This window comes from Strongylocentrotus purpuratus, unplaced genomic scaffold (genome assembly GCF_000002235.5).
Source record: "Strongylocentrotus purpuratus isolate Spur 01 unplaced genomic scaffold, Spur_5.0 spur5_scaffold_17, whole genome shotgun sequence".
In the NCBI taxonomy this organism is placed as follows: domain Eukaryota; kingdom Metazoa; phylum Echinodermata; class Echinoidea; order Camarodonta; family Strongylocentrotidae; genus Strongylocentrotus; species Strongylocentrotus purpuratus.
The window spans coordinates 7,270,223-7,287,047 of record NW_022145602.1 but is presented as its reverse complement, the minus strand read 5'-3'; the positions used below and the strand labels follow the sequence as shown (position 1 = coordinate 7,287,047).

At 39.5% G+C, this 16,825-nt stretch overlaps 2 protein-coding genes across 2 annotated transcripts; both read right to left on the bottom strand.

Moving 5' to 3' along the window:
• LOC115925177 (zinc finger protein 236-like) lies at window positions 1-4,061 on the bottom strand. Its single transcript, XM_030988596.1, has 2 exons — window positions 1,751-4,061; window positions 1-1,013 (listed from the first exon to the last, which is right to left on the bottom strand). Exons 1-2 carry the CDS (start codon window positions 3,945-3,947, stop codon window positions 1,003-1,005), a joined length of 2,208 nt encoding a protein of 735 aa, XP_030844456.1. The 5' UTR covers window positions 3,948-4,061; the 3' UTR covers window positions 1-1,002.
• Window positions 4,062-7,577: 3,516 nt separating this feature from the next.
• On the bottom strand, window positions 7,578-15,238 carry LOC105442538. Its single transcript, XM_030988594.1, has 6 exons — window positions 15,163-15,238; window positions 12,432-12,820; window positions 11,400-11,549; window positions 10,769-10,827; window positions 9,732-9,995; window positions 7,578-7,879 (listed from the first exon to the last, which is right to left on the bottom strand). The coding sequence occupies exons 1-6, from the start codon at window positions 15,180-15,182 to the stop codon at window positions 7,706-7,708; spliced, it is 1,056 nt and encodes a 351-aa protein (XP_030844454.1). The 5' UTR covers window positions 15,183-15,238; the 3' UTR covers window positions 7,578-7,705.
• Between the last annotated feature and the right edge of the window lie 1,587 nt (window positions 15,239-16,825).

The following is a 16,825-nucleotide window of genomic DNA, read 5'->3' as shown; positions in this document are numbered from 1 at the left end:
GAAGATCCATAACAAGGACTTCCTTTGAGAAGAATATGGTGGAAAAAATGCAGTGAAACAACTTGTTTAGGTTGGTTAACTGTGAATATGACAGAAAGCTATACAACGAAAGGAGGACTTCTTTTGTCAAGGATATGGACAAAGAAAAAACTAGCGGTGACACAAACACAAAGAAAGAAGAACAGTGTCTATGAAACAGAGCTGTACAACGAAAGGAAGCACATATTTTGCAACAAGACATGCCACTAAAGACAATGAAGGATGCATACCCCATCCCAGTCCCGTTCATCTTCACATATTTACAGTATATTATCTGTTCGGAGCCAGAATGGCGTTAAATTTGTGTCAAACGTTGTGGACTTTAATGCCCTTCTCGCTCCAAGCAGGTGATAAGTACAACCTTGTGCAAGTCTGTCAATATACATGTAGTTCCATTCAACATGAAAAACTGGTAGGTACGGTGTAGGCCCAACTGCACAATAATCTTTTGACAAAAGATTAATTCTACTTGAAATGCTATTTCATTTCATAGATTCTCCATTGAAAATAAGGGAAATGGAATGTAGACTCCTTGTTTACAGGGTTAAAGAGGTGTCTTCAAACATCCTTTTGAATTCCCCTGTGCATATTACAAGACCGGACAAAATAATTGTAAGTAAATTCCTGCTACGCCAGCATTTGTAACGTGAATGGAAAATCTTAACAGAATCACAGAGAGGTTGTCCAAATTCTTCTTGATTACCCAATATCAAAGACCCATGGAGTCCTGAGAAAAACTCTTAGCAAATAAAACAATTACTGTCTTTTGGTTCTCTCTCAGGCATCATGCATCCATGGGATTTCACCATTCTTTGTTTCATATCTATGCTACAACAACACAAGACGTTTTGCAACAAATATGTGTATGGCTAGGATACCCCCTTATCAGCATCAGCCAGGTCCAACATTACAGACTGGATGTATTCATATAAATCTCCTTCCGCTGATCAATTTAAAGCTACTTTAACATGTAGCTGTAGAGGGAGATATAAAAAAGGAAGAGAAGAAAAAAGGGGGATGGGGTAGATAGAATGAAAAACTGTTATAGAATGAAAGTGAAAAAAATACATGTATGTTGCACCTCGAAATATGAGCAGTGTAAAGTGACACTATTAGATAACCATGACATGGAAACATAATAACATATGAACATAAACCCCAAGCTTGAATTTTGTACAAAAACACAATTATTATAGTATTTTTTTAATATAAATATAATTAGATGCTGAATGATGTTAAATTCTCTAGTCCCTCTAAATAATATTTTATTATTAAATATATATATATATATATATATATATATATATATATATATATATATATACATCTCTCTGAAAGACAAACTTGAAGTTAATTACCGCCTTCTTGCAAGCAACCCATATGATTTAAAGCAGAAGTATAATAAGTATACCCATTCAGTGATAAGAAACATATGGCAAATAAAAGACTGCTGAGAATAAACATTTATAATGTAAATACATGTGTACATAAGAAATAAGACAAAATATAAAAATATCTCTCTGAAATAATGCCCTTTAAAAATTAAGAAAAAATGTATGAGAATAAGATGAATTAACTTATTCAGGCCAAATCATGCGGTGTCTTCTTTCATGACGTTGCCATTCTTCAGCTACCCTAAAACTATGACTACAAAACTGACACTGGTAAATGGGCAAGCGATTAGCTACAGGACCAAAGGTGGAGGACTTACTGCTCTGACTCTTCCTCTGGCTCTTCTGGACATCGCTCTCACTGCCAGAGCTTCCACTTGCACCCACAGAGTGACTCTTCCGACCGTTCTTTCGGATGGCTGTCAGGGATTTGGGTTTGCTGGCATGGCGATGGATGGAGAGGTGGCGTTGAATGGACGCCTTGGTGAAGCAGGAAAAGACACAGTGGCGACACTTGAAGGGGTAGCGATCCGTGTGGAGCTGGAGGTGCCTCAAGGCATCGCGTCGATTCATCAGCTTCAAAGGACACATGTTGCAAAGGAATGGATTCTTGACAGAGATGGTTGTATCCTTGAGATGCATCTCCGTGTGCTGCTTCAAATCTTCTGCGTTCCAGAAGCGCATGTTGCACATCTTGCATATCTGGGTGGGGGCCAGTTTGACCTTGTGCTTCTGCTGCACATGCTCATCCACTTCTCCCTGGCTGCCAGCTTTGAAGAGGCATTGGTCGCAGTTGAAGAACTCCCCACTGTCGTGTATCTGCATGTGAGCTTTCATCTGCTCTTTCCCAGTCAGGTAACCACACTGCGGACACTGCGCTGTGGAGCAAACATCCCCCAAGACCTCCTTGATCTGACTGCTAAAATGTATTTTCCTAAGATGTATGGTCAGTTCATTCTGATCATCCGTCTGATACTTGCACAGGTTACAAGGATGCTTGAGGACAACTGGCTCTGAAGGCTCTTCTGAACTGGCAAGACTTTCAATTTCTTTTCCTTCCGTCATCGACTCAGATGATTCAATGACACTAGATGAAGAATGGCTTTTGTCACGGCTGGATTTCTTGCTTTTCTTCTTCTTGTGGTGAACAATCTGCTTGTGAGCTTTAAAGAGCTTACTGCTGTTGAACACCATAGGACAAAGCTTACACTGATAGACTTTAGGTTCTGGGTGTGAAACGCTGTGACTCTTCAGCTTTGAGGCTTCATCAGTGGTAAACTCACAAAGGTTACAGGTCAAAAGAGGTCGTTGGTGACGTTTGGTGTGATGGCGCTTCAGGTGATGCTTATAAGCAGAAGAATAGTTGCACAGCTTGCATTTGTATGGCTTCTGCTTTTCGTGAATGGTGAGTACATGCCTTAACATGAGTCTCTTTTCTGGTGTCCTGTAACTGCAGGCATGACAAGCCAAGGTGCGGAACTTGCGATGCTTCGTTTCATGTCGTTCCATCGAGTCTTTGAAGTCAGTGGCATACTGGCACATCGAACACTTGTAATTTCTTGCCTTCTTGGGTGATTTACCACCGAGCTCACCTTCTCCTTCCCCACTCCTCGCCGGAGATTCTTGACCAGCTGATGTAGGAACATCTGGTGAAATATCACTGTCAGTATCCATCAAATCTGTGACAACACTGTATTTGTTTTCCAAGCTAGCCACATCGACATCAATGGCTCCTACAAGTCTGATGCTGTTCTTGGGCTTTCTGACATGTGTAAGCTTTCCCGATATTAGTGGGATGGGGGATGAAGTAGGTTCTTCTGGGACATCAAGCTGCTGCACGACTTGGCACACATCTGGCAAACTTACAGCCTGACTTTCCTCTGGATCGCTCTTAACTGTCATATCAAGTGAACTTTCTACATCTGGACTCTCTGCTCTGTCTGTAAAACTCCTTGAACCCATGCTCAAGTCAAGCACCTCATCAACAGAAGTATCAACAACTGGTTTAACAGTTAGATCAAGGGCTTCGGTCTGCTCTCCAGTAGGTTTCACAAGAGAAAGAGGCTCAGGGGTCACCTCACTAAAGCATGTTACAGGAACAAGAATACTTCTTGGTATCTTCCTGGACTCATTTCTCCTCTCTGATATGCTGTTGTAGTTAGCAGAATGAAGGACCATGTGTGCCTTTAGACCCTTCATGTTTACAAAGGACCGCTGACAGATGTGACAGGTTGCAACAGCTCTAGGTGCCGCTCCTTTGTCGGAGTTAGAAGAATATCCCGGTGGCTTTGGTCTTACCCTTCTGATTTTCTTGGAGATCTGACCGTCATGAAGCTGACAGTGCAACTGGTAATCTTTCTCTGAGTAAGTTGCATATCCACACTGCAAGCAGGTGTAGGCCAGGTGGTTATGCTCTGCAAGATGGCTCATGAGGAAATTGTAGTGTAGGAATGTTGACTTACAAGTATTACACACATAACGCGTTTGCCCCTCCAACATCTCCGCTCGGTAGAGCATCTCATTGAATGGTGTTTGACTGATTGTTTTTGCTGTTGGTGTCGAGGTTGGAGCTACTTTTGGCCTAGGTCCTGCGTAGGGGAGCCCTGGGGGTTGACCAGTACTAGCTGGGAATCTAGTATATATATATTTGGCTCACATGATTTCAAATTTGCCCCCCCCCCCCCCCCCCAAGAAATCCTGGATCCGCGCCTGCAACCAATCAAGTAATTACCAATCAAACAACTCTGTAACAAATGAATATATTGGCTGATATTTAACAAACAAGCAGTTCTATAACCATCAACCAAATATCTTTTTGCACCGCACTTCACTTCCTTTCATGAAATCCTTAACAAAAGAACGAAGGAAACTAAAATTCATGAAATGTCAAATAACTTTACTTTGATAATCATTTACTACAAAATTACCTATTTTGTAATTTCCTTTTTTCACCAAGTAAAGGAATAAATACTAGTGACTTTATGATCATAAGTACTCTAGAATTATTTCAAGAAAAAGAAACAAATCATCATCAATCATAATTTGTTTGATAAATTGTCCTGTTTCTACATGAAGGTACAAACGGTAGACCATTGAAAATTACATGAAAGCTTATACGTGTGACTTTGTACATATACACAGAAAACAATCGCTGTCATAAATTTTTACACTTGTACAATATTTACAAACACTGTCTTTGCACTACATGGTTTGTATATTTTACATAACTAAATTTCAAATGGAAAACATAATTGAGTTAAAGCAATAGCCAGACATTTGTCAAATGTGACATTATTTGTTATTGACAGTATGAATGCAGACACATTGCACAAATGATATGTTTAAAGCCCATCAGTACAATTGTAGAGGAGGGATTAGACCACACTGCAAGGTCACTGGCCAGGTGGCTATCTCATCAAATCAGCTCTCAAATAACATAAGAAAAAGAGGATCATGGGGGACCAATGATCACCGATTATGCATTGTCTGTTATATAGAGGGCGCAAGTAGCTATAACTAGTGCAGTGGGCCTTTAAAGGCTTGTTCACATGATACGTTAAAACGTTGCAATTTACTGTGTCATGAGAAAAAGGAGACGAGAAAGAGAGAGAGAGAGCATCGAGGCAAAGACAGGGAGAGAGATATCGAGAGGGCAACGTACTGATAACAACAGCTTTGCAATAGAGCGTGAAGTGTGACATTAAAAAAAAATATCTATTTTTGGAATTTCTCAATTTTTTTTCTTCATTTTCTGAAAGAGCATAATGTCCACATGTTGAAAACCTATTGAATATGTTAAGTATTGGCTGAGATATGACCATCTGAATAAATAGATTTCCTATAGGAACTTAGTGTTATATTGCTCTGGTTCGTAACATTATGAGCCAGAGCAATATAACTCCGAGTTCCTATAGGAAATCTAATTATTCAGATGGTCATATCTCAGCCAATACTTAACATATTCTATTGTCTTTCCACATTTGGACATTATGCTCTTTCAGAAAATGAAGAAAAAAATGAAGAAATTCCAAAAATAGATTTTTATGATGTCACAGCGATCGGTACTCTATAAATGCAGCAACTAAGAAGTCAAAGTCAACAAATCATTTTTGATTGATTGTGATTAAGCGAGAAAAAATGTCGGCCTGAAGGTAAATTTGAATTTTAATGGGATATGTGTGCATTCCTAAGAAGAAATTAGTTCCCTTATTTTCACCATTATCTTTTAAACTAATGGTGAAAAAAAATTAACATCCAGCGAATAAATCTGATTTGACTGCTGTAACATGATTAAAATACCTTTCCCGGTATTTCATGTGTTGAAAGAGTGTATGACAAAAAAACAAAAAAAAGTCAATCAAATGCAATAGAAGAGCTCCCTTGCTTGAATTTCCTAAAAATAGACAGAATCTCAAAACTTCTTTTTAGATTACTTCAATGAATGAAAATATATGCATTCATTTCAGAAATAACTGATTTTTATCCAGTGAAAAACAATGGGTGACTGTTAATAAAGTACCATTTTAAAATTAGTATTAGTAAATTTCAACAACGAAAACTCTCAAAAAGTATTTATTCTAATACAGTTCGCCTCCACACATATTTCATGAACAAAGTGACCTTAGAATTTCTCTTACATCATATCTACCTTTTCTTCTTTTGTTCTATCCTAGTTACAAGAAACATTAGTTTCATTTACAAGACTTGTTGAATACCAAAGTGACAAAAGTGATACCAAACTTTTAAAAAGTTATACAAAATACAAGGCCATATAATAAAAAAATATGCAATAGGCATTCAAGGGGCCTTCTGAAGTGACAAATTTATTTAAGTACAAACTTCAGAAACACAAAATATTCATGAAAGTTAGCACCTAATGGTGCAGTTAAAGACAGCACTTAGTTAAAATGTTACAGATATAAAGAGGGAGAGTGGGAAAACGACATTGTGGACCAAGGGATGGTCATGGATTTTTTTAATGAATTTTATAGTAATACAGTAATATTTGCCCTTTGTCTACAACAATGCCATTTGTGTACAATCACTAACTATATTGATCTCTACCTGCACATGAGAGGATCTCGGCGTGCAGCTCAGCTGGGCTCCAAAGTTCAAGGCCGCCCTCTAGAGGTGAGGGCACATGTATCTCATTTAGGATAGACAGCACCAAATAGTTTGCTTTTTCTCCATTTTATGAAGTCCATGTACAGTTTGGAAAGGCTAAATAGCCTGAAATGGGGAGGTGTCACACCAGGGGGGGGGGGGGGGGGGGGGAGGGGGGGGGGGGGTCACAAAGATCCAAAATTAAAATTATCTCTAGGTTAGACTTAACAATTATGGAAAGCCATTAGCATCTATGAAAATATTTTGTACAAGTTATTTCAAAAGGCATAAAATGTCGATTCAAATCATTTATATTTTCTATTATCAAAGAGATTTCATGTTCTTGATGTGGAATTTATGAAAAGTCCAAAATACTTTTTGCTTTTGAATATATTTTATTTTTAGGCTACAAATTGCTCCCCATAACCTTTAAGTCTAACTTAGAGTTAAGTTCGACTTGGGACCTTTGTGAACCCCCCCCCCCCCCCCCAGGTGTCAGTGTTGAGGAGTTAACAACAAGCGTTCAAATGTATAACTTTTTATTTTTTTGCTCGTTGGTCTCTACATGGGACTGCTTGGGTGACAATTAGTACATCTTCAATTTTACCCCACCCCTAATATCAATCTTGACAAAATCAATGGCTACTATAGAACTTCTAATGGCCGAAACGCCAATAAGTGTCTTATTAGTGTCCTAGTACGTGGTTTGGCATCCTTAGCTACTACAAATCTAGGGCAAAGACTGATATAGTTGCGTACAGTGGTTGCCATTCCTGACCAGTACACCCAGTGCCCCTAACCATTCTGAGAGCCCTCCAATACTTGAGATTGGAGCCCCGCCCCCCCCCCCCCACTCAGTGTTATTTAGGGTACGCGTATGCATGTTCCCTTTTTTCGAAAACACCCAAGTCTGGTGTGTAAAGTTAATACAGGCCAGATTTTTGTGTAGTGCGAGCCGGACTTTGGTGCATGAAAAGTACCCCTTTACTGGACATTTGGGAACACGCATGTGGTCCCTCCGACCCCGAAGTGGCGGGGGGGGGGGCCTGGGATTGGAGACACTCGGGTAACATATACATTGAAAAATTATCTCACCATATATTGGATCATTACTAGGCAATAGCATAACTTTACAAATGAGCATGTGCAGTCCATATCCTTCATTTTTGTGGTTATTTGTTCAGATTTCCAAAGTCACTAGCCAGCATAAATCTGGGTGGCACATACACTTTCGATCTGTTGTTCATCATTGCTTGGGATCTTTGCTCTTCCTTCTTCCTTTGCTCTTCCTTCTTTCTCATTCTTTCTTCTTCAAAATCGGAATCATCAGTCGTCACTACAGAGCCCTGGAGAGCAAAACGAAAAAGAGAAGAAAAACGGCACATTGTCATTTCTTATATATTTGTTTCTAGAACGACAAAGAACATGTTTATGTTTGGTCTAAAAAACGCCCAAGGGCACGCACTTTGTCCCCACAGAATTATTACACAGTTATTGACTGGCAGGGGGTGTTATATAACATTATTTGGACTGCTGAAGGGAGTTATATTTCCCAAGTGGTTATATTTTCCCAAAGCGCTGAGGGAAAATATGGTCACGAGGGAAAATATAACTCCCTTCAGGTCCAAAAAATGTTATATACCCCCTGCCAGTCAATAACTGTTATATTAGATAGTCTTGGTTTGATTTTTTTTTGGTGGGGGGGGGGGAGGGATCGGGGGGTTCCATATGAACAAATTTCGGGCATCTGCTCACGCGGTCTCGCTCTGCGGTCTACAACACGTGAAATCGTCTTTGAAAATGCGCTAAGTGTGCAAAGAAATGCTCCTACGAGGTAAACAAACTTTTATTACACACCATCTTGGGTGGAAATCACATATTCAAATACTGTTCTTTCCACTGATACCAATTTCGAACTGATTTATAGACTGGAAAATAGGGCTTTTTCGTCTTCAAAAATGGACAACAATCGTTCAATTTGTGATTTCTCTATGGAGGTCACAGGAAAATTCGCCTTTTTCACTGGGTGTTGTGAGTTTAAGAAGATAATGCTCTCAACTACTACTTGTTAATGGGTGGTCTCGGCCGCCAAAACATAGAGTATATAATCCCCTTTCGTCTGATGTAACACATAATTTGATTGGTTGTCGAGAAAGTAGGGCCAATTTCAATCCAATAAATATTGCTTTTATAAACTTACGCATCGACCTCTATAATTTATGCAGGTGCGTAAGCAAAGTCTTTAGACAGCGGACAATGAGGCTTACACACCGTGCTCACAGCCGTGCGTATTTCTACCTACAAATTTGACTCAGCTCCGGCGATGGAAAAGACACATTTTACGTGATTTCAGCAATTTACTGAAGGGAATTTAGATATTATGGACGATCTTTTACGAAAAAAGGTGTGTAGGGATTACATTATATCTCTCACGAGTCACGAGACACTGGATTCTTTAGTTTTCCTGAAATTTAGCAAATTAATGGCACATGAACTCGCTGCAAGTGCAGATCTAAATATTCATGATCGATCTGCTAGTGAAGGAATCAAGTATTCATATTGCAGGGTGATCCCGCCCATCTTAGACGGAGGGATGACAATGACATCTACTAGACATACATATATATTTTCCTGATTTGTTTTCCTTTTTTCGGGAGAAGAAGAGGGGAGAGAGACAGAGAGTTGACAAGTCACGCACGCACAGCGGTGTTGCATTCACACTCTCCCCAGTTTTATACGATAAACCCCTATTTCATAAAAATCAACGAGTCTGGTACCTTGGTGTTACGCTAGTGCACCGGAACGTTCGTCGTCTGTGTGGGAGGTACACATTTGACTCATTGAGCTTTTGGCCGAATGTGGGTCAAATTTGTTCATATGTATTTTTTTTGCCAGAAATTTTTTTCATTTTTTTTCGGGGACAATCAAAATTTTACTGAAAATAATTCAAAGAAAGAAAAAAAAATATTGAACAAAAAAAATGACCCTCGGTAATGGTGTAATGTGTGCAATCGGTGACATACAGTCCTCAAGAGGGCGACATGCATTGATTAAAATAGATTCATTTCACCAGCTGGGAAAATATAACCGGCCAGGAAAATATAACAGGCCAGGAAAATATAACAGACTTAGGAAGACGGCTACAAAATTAAGTTTGGCATATATGTCAATAAAAAGGGTTAAGACCCCTTGACCTACCCATCCTCCTTGGCTGTCCAGCCAGTCGGCGAAGTGATCGCTGATGAACCTGACGCTGTAATTCTTGATCCTGCTGGCATTCTGGCTCATGGAGGGGGCGGCCATGAAGGCAACCTGTGTGAACTTGAAGACGATGGCGAGCTGCGACAAGCCAACGTCTTGACCGACGATGAATTCAATGGCGTTGCAGAATGACTTGTAGGTGGCCTTCTTGATGACATACCTGGCCACGCCGTCGAGGATGGCGGCTTGGCTTGTAAAGTCCTGTAGCAATAAGAGGAGGATCAAAAACAGACAATTTCACATGGAAACATTTTTCTAGGAACTTCGGTGCCCTTCAGGGGTGATAGTGAGCACTAAAAACAAAATAGGTTTTTTGTTTTCCCCTTAACCACGCCCCTCTTGAGTAAAAAAAAAAAGAAGAGGATTCGCGGGGAAAAATGGCATCTAACAACATTCTCCCCTTTACGAGTAAGAAAATTAGGAAAAATTGGGAAAAAATAGGGCAAAATAGGGATGAATAGAGAAAATAAGGGGGAAATCAGGGATCGGTATAAAATAGGGAAGAAGAAAAAAAAAAAAAAAAAATCTGGATTTTTTTTTTTTTTTTTTTTTTTTACCGGTAATCGGGAAGAAGAAGAAAAAAATCAGGAAAACGATTTAAATCAGGTTTTTATGAGGCCTGGCCCTTAGAGAAAGTGAAATCATTACTTCAAGAGAGCTCCGATCTGGGATCTGTTTTATAAAACATATTTATCAATAACAACTGCCAAAGAACTATGACATATCTGCTCAATACAGTGATTTAAGTAGCTTTTATGAAAGGGTGTTTAGGAATCTATGCAATCTATAGTATTGTGTAATGGGGGCTCTCCCTCCCTCCCTCCTTACCTCCTTCCCTCAATGCTGCATTTCCTTTTTTTTTTGGTCCACAGAAAAAGGGAAACTCCTTTCAAAGATTTCCATAGCTAATTTAGAGCTTTCCAGAGGTAAGTCGCTTTTTCACAGGGTAAATGTGATCAATATTGTTTGCTTACCACCAAATGCATGTCATCTAAATCAGTCTGGATTTTTTTGCCTATCTCCTCATAGTTAGCTGCATGAAAGCAAAGAGAAGAGCACAATAAGTAGTTTATATTGCGGGAAACGTTTAAGTTATAACAGTAAATTTAATTAGGTTTTTTTCTTAAAAATGGCAACAATTGTATTGACCTCGTGGCAAATTGTTCAACATAAAATATCATTTATCTGGAAGGAATATACAGGTACATGGATAGACACTGCATCAAATAGCATATATTTTCAACTGTTAAAGATCTTGAGAATTTAAGAACTCCAATGCTTTTTTTCCTTTCGAATTTCCCAATGCTATATGTCATAAGACAATGCCACAAAATCCTGGGGGGGGGGGGGGGGATACTCAGATTTGGTTTGGATGGGGTGTGCAGCTCAAGCCTTGTGCCCCCATCCTATTTATAAGGGTCATTTGGGGGGATTTTTCTTGAAGTAAAGCCCTTTTTCATAATTTGTGGGTTTTTGCCATGCAATTTTTGGAAATTTTGACAAACGGACCCATGTTTACAGATTTGTTTGTGAAAAAGTGACCGATTAGAGTGGCACACGCCCTTGTATGTCTTACAATTTTAGGGCTAAATAAAATAGACTCACCACCAATGCTGACATCCCGAGCCGGTCCTTCCGCAACAAAGGTTAAGGTTTCTATGTCGCATGTGTCATAGTCCTCCAACGCCTGGTCTCCGATCCTGGCAAGCCTGTCAGCGATGCGCTTGAAGTATTCCTCCCGCTCTGCTTGATTATCTACAAATAGCAAAGAAAAGAAAAGATCATATCGCTTTTAAAGCAAATTCGAAGTTTTTTTGTTTTTTTTTTAGGGTGGGGGGGGGGGGGGGGGAGTCTTTAAATCATCACAAAACTGATCCTTTCATTTTGATAAAATATATCATAGAATAACATTCTTATTTAAGACAAAACTACGTGTTGATTAAAAGCTGGTCTCACAAAATTGTATACAGACCACAGGTTGTTTTTGGCAACGTTAGGTTCATTTGGCACTTGTGTTTGACCATGCTATCAAAAAAATGTTCAAGACAATTAAAGGTAATACAAAGTTTTGGTATGGGGTCATGAATTTGGTTCAAATGAACATATTGGAAGCATAATTATGCGACAATATCCGGTGATCGTTGTCCCAGTTGAAATCGAGTCTAAAGTTATAAAATTGTAAATAATACACTCTTTATGTTGTATAGCTTCCTCTCAAGGTCAAGATATTAATGAAGCTATAAACAATGTTTCTTGACTAAAATCGACCGATTAGCTATTCCCGTTTGGAAATTCTATATCACAACTACATATTCTGAAATTTTCATGGTCGCAGCTACCATTGTACGGCCGTAGGCTCTATTTGAAATTTACCAAAATTTACCGGGAGCGCCGGTAAATTTGTATATTCAATTTTTCTCAAAAGCAGAAGTGTTTTAGGGGCTAAATTTTCTCGTGCTTATAATACATCCACAGGGGCATCCAAATATATCAAAATTGTAAAGAATCACTTTCCACCCAATTTTCAAAATTTCCCAAAACTTTGTAATACCTTTAATTCAAGCAATCACTCAATGCTCCTGCATCATCTCTCATTTTCATTTGTTTTTGTTCCTCAAAATAATGCCCCACACTGACCTCCACGCTCCTTCTGCACCTTCGCTGGCTCCTCTGTTGGAGCTTCCGTCCCTTGGGAGAGCGACTGATGCCTTCTGAGGTACATCTCCAGAACCTTAGCAGTGTCCTTTTCCACTACAGGAACCCCTTTACCTCTGTTCTTTCGGCTTCCATTCTTGCGCTGAGGCCTTTGCGTCCCTTTCGCTTTCAGGGTGTCGCTCTGCGATTCCGGAGGCTTGTCCTCCGGGACCTCGAAGTGGGCCATGTGGGGGAAGGTGCCCCCTTGTTTCTTCTGCCCAATGTCCCCCTCCATGGAGGTGGTTGCTAGGGTGGCCAGAGGTGCGGTGTGGTCTGGACCCTCCTGTATGACCACTTCAGACTCCGGCAGACCTTCTCGTTCTTCTTGATCGCTGGAAAAAAAGAGACAGAGAAGAAAATATTTTAATGCATTTTATATTCTGCCATTTCATGCAGGATATAAAAACAGGAGTAACAATGCTTTCAATTTCTCTAACACATAATCCAACTAAGAGTAAGAATACATCAATCACCGTCCAATTACTTTACGGAACAGGCAAACAAAAATAAGAGAATCATGAAAATGTCACGCATCGCCGATCTTCGAACTTGGCGTCTCCGAGTATCATCGATAATAATCTATGGTAGATGTGGACCTGTTACCCTGACTGTGCAAATGGCTTGCTAAGCTATTCCAAGCCGACGAGATTTCGTCCAGCAGAATATGATTTTTATTTCGCCGATGGCGATGCTTGCTACGTGTAGCTGGCTGTATACATTAACCACCGAGGAAATTACTAGACTGCGTTCGATCCTTGAGCTAGGCAGGGCTTGTAATAAATGGATTCCGCATCTAAGAGGGCCCTTTGAAGCAGTCCGTTGCACCGAGAGTCTTTTTTCCCCCTATCATAATCCCGTTAATCCCCCACCCGGACCGCACAGCTCGTAAATCTCACTCCCGAAACTGAGTGACATAGGGCTCGCGAAATGCATTGTTGGAAATACACATCGGCTGCTATCGACAAAAATGGCGGCGTACAGTAGGGAAGAGTATTTGGTAGGCGACGATTTAGACTTTCTGACTGATTTTGAGGAAGATTTTCTTGAGCCTGGTGTATGGGAAGTTGGAGACCAATACAAGTTATGCACGTGTGAAATTCCATCAACGGAAAATCTTATTCGTTGCAGCGAACCAGAATGTACGGTTAAATGGTTTCATCGTGAATGCGTAGGCCGCTCCATGTAAATAGGCAGCATTTGAATACATGAATAGTCAATACACTCACAACATACAGTACAAATGCACATAATCATCCCGATGCGGTTGATCGGCAAGTTTGACAGTAGACTCACAATTTTAATTTTTAAATTATTCTTTCTAACATCAGAAAGTTGAACAAATTGTATTTTAATGCTCTTTAGGTGTCATCAATCGTCACTATAGTACTGCCTTTGAATGAAATCAGTTGAGTTTTGTACAGTGGTGTTTGAAATGTTGAGAATCAATAGCACAACTTTCAATACACGGCCAGGGTAGAAATGCAGCTATGTGTGTTTCCACCAACAACATCCAGCATGTACAGCCCAGCGAGCACGGCGGCTTTCGCGTCGCCGGCCCGTACTCGGGGTGAAAAGTGGTGATGAATTGACAACTTCTAACCCTCATTAAACCAAATGCGCAATTATACAACACAGTTTCATTTAGTTATTTTAAGAGATAAACTTATGGACTACCTTCCTAGCTATGTAAAAATTTCGGAAACTTTCGGAAAATGTCAATAATTAGAAGAGAACGTGATGATGATGAGAAACTTGCATTCACTCTAACTCACGATTTCCTTGGTCGATTTCGCTGGTTCAGATGGCTACGTCTTCAGAAGAGTTATCCGAGCACAGCGAAAGCATTTGATAACCAATAGCAGGTTGCCTTGTGCCATAAGTTGTCGATTTTGTATTTTTGTCTGTTATAGCTATATACATCTTCAATGAGTATGACGTCATTTTCTCGGTGACTCGCATGGCTTCAAAGCCTTTTTTTACGACCAAGTGTTTGGAGAGCTTAGGGAAGCAGGCCGCGTTGCGTAACACTTCGTAACATTTGGATCGCCAGAGGGCATCTGTGGTCTGATAAGGGCGGCTGTTGATGGATTTGATGGCTGAAGAGGGTTACATTACTTGCTGTTAAGCCAAGTTAATCTTGAATATCTTTCCCTCGGGAAATTCTTTCGAGACGAAATCTCCATTTAAAGTCTCACCTCCCTGAGCTAGGCGAGCTGGCGCGGCATGCTAAACTTTGCATATGACCCATCTCACGACTGTTGCAATAGCTAGATTCTAGACCTAGAATATGTCTAACTACATGCATGTAAATCTAGATCTAAAAAGTTAGATCTAACGTTAGATCTAGGTTTGCTTTTCCCATGGCCATGCTCAACTTTTCGGGTATTATCAGAAAGCTTTAAAAAATTAACTGAATATTTTTTGAAGACCTGAAGACCCGCGGGCATATATTATAAGACAAAGCTCCCGCCCACAAGTCAAAGTAGGTCTAAAGTCAACATCGGTCTACATCGAAGCGGGAAAGCGGGAGAACGGGAGTGGTGGGACGTACGTACGGCGGGAGAATGAGCGTGGGATCGGAGGGAGGGTTGACAGCCCTGAATAGTAATGTGATTATAAATCTATCTAGATCTACTGCTTTTGTTGGCAAAGGAAAAAACAAAACAAACCTTACCTTAAAACCTCACTTGTCATCTCGAAAACACCAAAGATATGAGAATTTTTTTCACGGCTTATTGACCCTCGGATCGGTAGGTCAGGGATATGTGAGTTTAAACTCACATATCCCTGGGTAGGTATGACTCGACTGTGTCGGCTAGCTCAGATGATCGATAACAAGTAACGCATGTTTACGCAATTATCAAATTAGTCTAGTTATAAGCACACGCAGACCGCTGATCAAGTGCACCTACCCCAACTGACCATATACCTACATGTAAGCCTATACACCTGTCCATAGGCGCCATAAGTTGGGGGGGGGGGGGGGGAGGGGGCAGGGGAAGGGCAGTCGCTCCCCCCAAAAAAAAATGGGGTGGGGGGGTGGAAAAGCATTTTCGCCCCCCCCCCCCCCCCATGACAAAAAATCAGCAGTAAAGGAATTTTTTTTTTTTTTAAAGCCAAAAAAAAAATAATAATAATATGAACCTGAATGAAATCACTTGACAATTATTTTCCATTCAAGAAAAGGAGAGTAAACAGGAATTAAATTCCCTATACATTCTACATGCCCCTATATTTATCAATGTAATTGTTTATGTCTCCTTGTTTTCAGTCATTACGTGTTTCAATAAATGCTAATCTTCTTTGATTGTTTATGTATTCAATACTCTTTTCACACTCATTATTATCTGAGGGGTCCACAATTTACAAGCTTTGCTTTTCAGTGGACCTCTCCATTTCCTCAAAATATAAAGTTATAAATTTATAATTTAATTTTTGTCTTCCTCAAATGAATAAATTACTATGAAGATTTTTTTATTACAAATGTAACTATGTTTTGTATACATTTTACATTGTCTTCGTTATTATTAATGTATTTTGTTAGAAATGAAAATATAATAATCAAATGAAATGGACATTTTATAATAGCGATACGCGCATATCGTGGATAGGTTGTGAGAGGATGGGAAAGCCATGTATTTTGTTAATTATAGGGGTGACGGAGAAGACACAAACCTCTGAACTGCCTGTACTGAAGGGGGGGGGCTGGGGGTGCAGTTGCCCCCAAATAAAATCCAAACATGATTTATTTCTAATTCGATACCAGTGATTTACAAATGTTGCTGACATGACATAATTTTCCAGGATTTTTGCTCAATTATTTTTTGTAAATTTTACTATTTTATGCATTTGTTTGAAAATTACAAATCCCCAAATTTACAGTCAGGCAAAAATGAAATATGCTTATTTAGAAGCCTTCGTGTCAGACTCGAGCCCCCCACCCTTACTTTTAATTAGTCAACTAACCAAATTCTGGTGGTTCTCCCAATCAACTAATCATATAAAAAATAAATATTTTTCCAAACGGTTGAAAAATCAAACATTAAACCAATCACTGAACCGATTGCTCAATTATATAACTAATAGACAAAATTATCAACTCACATACTGTCCAACCAATCAACCATTTATGTAATCACTCAATACATCAGATAAATTACCAATCAAATATTCATTTAAAAAATAGCCTATTGCCAAATGTTTTCTGACAAATCAACCACTCAATCAATCACTGAACCAGTCAAGCAACTATTAAACTAATTTAACAAAATCATCAACTCGTCTAGTAGTGTTCAACCAATCAATGATTCAAGTAATCACTAAACAATTCTATAACG

Bases quoted from the DNA above. Each gene is read 5' to 3' on its own strand.
- LOC115925177 (XM_030988596.1), bottom strand. From the start codon at position 3,947: ATGCTCTACCGAGCGGAGATGTTGGAGGGGCAAACGCGTTATGTGTGT.
- LOC105442538 (XM_030988594.1), bottom strand. From the start codon at position 15,182: ATGACAAGTGAGGTTTTAAG. The intron at 10,828-11,399 runs GTGAGTCTATTT...GCTTTCATGCAG, and splicing joins TCGGGATGTCAGCATTGGTG to CTAACTATGAGGAGATAGGC. The intron at 7,880-9,731 runs GTAGGTCAAGGG...TTTGCTCTCCAG, and splicing joins TGGACAGCCAAGGAGGATGG to GGCTCTGTAGTGACGACTGA.